This window comes from Otolemur garnettii, unplaced genomic scaffold (assembly GCF_000181295.1).
Source record: "Otolemur garnettii isolate 467f Iridium unplaced genomic scaffold, OtoGar3 scaffold00115, whole genome shotgun sequence".
In the NCBI taxonomy this organism is placed as follows: Eukaryota; Metazoa; Chordata; class Mammalia; order Primates; family Galagidae; genus Otolemur; species Otolemur garnettii.
In genome coordinates, this window is record NW_003852510.1 from 6,544,106 (window position 1) to 6,548,406 (window position 4,301).

General features: G+C 46.2%; 1 protein-coding gene across 2 annotated transcripts in view; it reads right to left on the minus strand.

Moving 5' to 3' along the window:
* SYNE2 (spectrin repeat containing nuclear envelope protein 2) overlaps window positions 1–4,301 on the minus strand; it is a 387,860-nt gene that overhangs the window by 297,752 nt on the left and 85,807 nt on the right. For both annotated transcript variants that reach the window (XM_023517601.1, XM_023517602.1), the window contains exon 3: window positions 1,159–1,220. In XM_023517601.1, coding sequence (XP_023373369.1) covers window positions 1,159–1,220 — 62 coding nt within the window. The remainder of the gene's footprint in view (window positions 1–1,158; window positions 1,221–4,301) is intronic.

The window sequence follows — 4,301 nt, forward strand, 5'->3', positions numbered from 1 at the left end:
AAAAAAAAAAAAAAGACATTCAGAATTAGCTGATAGTGACCCATTTGGAGAACAGATTTCATTTCTGGAGTAGCCTGCTTATGTATTCACCCTTTCTTAGAAATAGACAGGGAACAGTGTGAGTGGCATGAAAGGAAAGGCTCATTTGTTGTGTATCTAGGTTATCTCAGGCACTCAGTAACTCAGTATCTCATAGGTAGGAAGACTCCTTGACTATGATCAAAGCCTCTGGGTCCAGAATGCCTGGGTTTGCAGCCCAGCACCATCACTTACAAGCTGTGTGACTGTGAGCAAGTCATATGACATCTCTGTACCTTAGTTTCCTTGACCCCTAAACAGGAATGACTATCTCATTCTATAGGAATAACACTATCTCTTTCACAAGGTTATTATGAAGTCCTTTCAGTGGCATGAGTTGTTATAGTCATTCCATTTAAAGCAGTGGTTCTCAGTCTTCCAGATTTTTAGTGTTACAAAGGGTCGTGACCCACAGGTTGAGAACCGATGATTTAAAGAGATTAGGACAGTATCTTAACTCATAACACTCATTATATATATATATATGTATATATATATATATAATCTTTGTTACTATTATTTCATTTAATGAAAAATATGTTACTGATTTTAAATATTTTGTAGCAATTTCCCATATCCTTGACAAAAGTACCCTTTCACATGTTAAAATAAAATAATAAAACATCAAAACAAGAACAAGGTGACTTTGAGCAAATTCATTCCCCAAAAGTCATTCCCTGGCATTTTACATGTCACTGCTGCCATTTTTTAATGGCTTTCCTTGGAGCCAAAACTGAGGGAGTGACATTTATAAGTAAATTCAGACCAGGGATAGTAGCTCATGCCTATAATCCTAGCACTCTGAGTGGCTCAGGCCAGAGGACCCATTGAGCTCAGAAGTTTGAGACCAGCATAGGTAAGAGTGAGACCCCATCTCTATTAAAAATAGAAGAACTAGCAGGACTCGTGGGTGCCTGTAGTCCCAGCTACCTGGGAGGCTGAGGCGGGAGGATTGCTCAAGCCCAAGAGTTTGAGGTGTCTATGAGCTGAAGGGATGCTCTCCCACCTACCCAGAGTGACAAAGTGAGGATCTGTCTTTAAAAAACAAAAAACAAAAAACTTAATTTGCTTTTTTCTTACCTTTGCCAGCTGTGAGTTTATCCAGCAGGTGAAGGTTTTCTTCTGAGTGTCTTCCTGTTTAGCTATCAGAGAAAAGACAACAGCAGTTGTAAAATGAAAGGCCTCAAAATCCTTTTGAATGTATCACAGCTTCAAAGGTCTGTCACTCTGGGTACATGCCTGTGTTTCACCAGCTCATGAACTTTCTAGGACTTAGTCTAAATTTTAGATGCTCATCCAAGTAGTAGGTTAGAAACAGCATGTTGTTATGAGATTTTTTTGTAAAGCCACAGGTTAGGTAACAAGACACAATGGTTTTTAATACTATATTTTCTTTTACTAAGAAAACCCCTATATAGCCTTGACAGCACTGTGCAAAGAACTGAAGAAGTATCCCTAACCCAAAAGGACCTGGGGTCTAAAGCAAAGCCACAATGTGGTTAAAGATAACCCCAGAACATCTTAAGATGTTTTAAAAGGCACAGTCCTTACGGTTTAATCATGATATTTATGATGAAAATTCATCATGGAGAATATTCTGCCACTGATTTAACTGTAAATGAGCTGCAATAGTCAGAGACGCCTGGATTCAAATTCTGGTTCTGTTATGGCGTAGTTGTGAGACCCTGGGTAGTATCATTGTGTGATTAAAGCTGGGAGTGAGAAACCTACAACCTTGGGACCACATGTGGCCTTTTGGATTCTTGAGGGTGGCCTTTTCTGACTGAATCAGAGAAGGCCACCCTCTGACTGAATCCAAATGTCACAGAACAAATCCTTTTGTCTAGATTCAGTTGGGGGGCCCATACTTAGGGAGGGTGCAGCCCCACACCCACACAGTAAACATAAGTGCAGGCTAGTACTCTCACTACCTAGGCAGGAGTCAAGGAGATCTGATCACTCCAAGTATTTTCTTCCTCCCTCTGGGTAAGACAAGGCCCCACATGGACACCCTGCCTCTCGAAGCCCTCTGCCCCCTCACCTTCAAAAGACATCCTCAACTCCAAGGTCAAGGGTTAGTTCTGAACACAGGACTGAGGTCACACTCCCCCAGACCTCCTCATTCCAGTGGACAGGGATGAGTGTAAGCCCAGACACCCATTCTCCCCTGTGCCCAGTGCTCATGACCTGCTTCCAGCATGGAGCTCAAGTTCACCAGGCTTCATCTTATTCTACCCTTTATCCCTGTTTATGTCAGTCAGTGCACACGCGTGCGCACGCACACACACACAGATGAATACACAAGCTCGTAGGGACATTCATGTGAGCACAGATGCACACGCACTCCCGACTCTCTCATGAGCCCCCTTTCATTTCTCTCTAATGTCCACAAAACTCTGCACATCCCTCATTTTTTTTTTGGAGACACAGTCTCACTCTGTCACCTAGGTAGAGTGCCATGGCGCCATGGCTCACACCAACCTCAAACTCCTAGACTCAAACAATCCTCTTGCCTCAGCCTCCTGAGCACCTAGAACTACAGATGCCTACCATAACGCTGGCTATTTTTCTATTTTTTAAAGTAGAATTGAGGGTCTTGCTGTTGCTCAGGCTAGTCTCCAACTCCTGTGCTCAAGCAATCCCCCTGCCTCTGCCTCCCAGAGCGCTAGGATTACAGGTATGAGACATGGCGCCTGGCCCACATCCCTCAATTTTTCTCATCTCCCATCTTTCCTTAAGTCCTGAACTGCCCCCCTTCCCCACAGAAGGGTGAAATCCACAATGCACCATCAGCACACCCTGTCCACTCCCAGCACCCTCTGTGGTGTTCAGACAGCCTTCTGCTTCTGTGAGCTGCTCTGACAACTCTGCTCCCACCACAGCCCTCTCTGATTTCTCCTGCAGCCCTGGCTCTTCACTCCCCATTGCTACCTCCAGACCATCCTCTGCCCTACTTCTCCCTGAAATGCTCCAGCTTTGGTGCTCATGTCGTCCGGCTATCCTTGCTGTCACAGACATCACCGACCTCTGTTGCTCCCACCATTGCTCAAAGACTGTAGCTTCTTCCTCATTGTCACTCTCTCCAATACCACTCCCGTCTAATTCTTGGCAATCTGAACGAACCTCCCAACCTTGTGCCTCTCAGTTTCCTGAATTCCTCTTCTCCAGTGCACTTCTCTTGTGGCCTGGCCACTGTCATGGTTATGCTGCAGACATCGCTGCCACTAATAACCACAACTCCTCCATAATCTAGTTCCACGTATCTGCCTCGTGTTTACTCCCTCTCATGTCCCAACATCCACAATCTTTCAAGCTTATGGGCAACTCCAAGCCCTCAATTCTGACAGCTGTTCACCGACCCTCACCCTTGTAACATCCTTCCTTTCATCGTTTCCATCTTAAGTTCCATGAACAGTAAGTACCAACATTCCCCTGCACCTCATGATGCCCCGGTGTGGTGCCTCATGACCACTCTCCACGCACCCTGCTGAATGTGGCTGGAGGAAAAATACCCAATGGTGCTGACCAGTCTCACCAGCATCCACTACGGGTCCCAAGGCTGCTCAGTAGGCACGCTGTACTGCTGGCAACTTCACCCCTCTTCTTCTTCCATAAACCTCTGACACCTCTCTCCCTAACCTCTCTGCTGAGACTTTGCTTCTCACTCCTCCTCTCACAACCTACCAAGTGCTCTGCCCTCAAGCTGTCAGCAAAGATGGATGAGCCTAGCTGGCACCTAGAGCCAACCCTCCACTCGTACGCTAGGTCCCACCCCCTGGCATGTCCTCAAAGACATTCTGCTCCTTTCTTCTCTGCATCATCCTCTTCATCACCCCTCCAAACATCGCCATCAGTGACATCCATGCTGGTGATTCTCCCACCTAAAAGCAAACCTCAGCCGGGCAAACTGGCTCACCCCTTTAATCTCAGCACTCTGAGAAGCCAAGGCAGGAGGATTCCTTGAGCTCAGGAGTTTGAGACTAGCCTGAACAAGAGCAAAACCCTATCTCTACTACAAATAGAAAAATTAGCAAGTTGTTATGGTTGGCACTTGTGTTGGCACTCAGGAGGCTGAGGCAAGAGGATGGCTTGAGCCCAGGAGCTTGAGGTTGCTGTGAGCTATGACACCATGGCCTTCTAGCCCCCAACAGAGTAAGATTCCGTCTCAAAAAATAAAACAGGGGCTCGGCGCCTATAGCTCAACCGGCTAAGGCGCCAGCCAC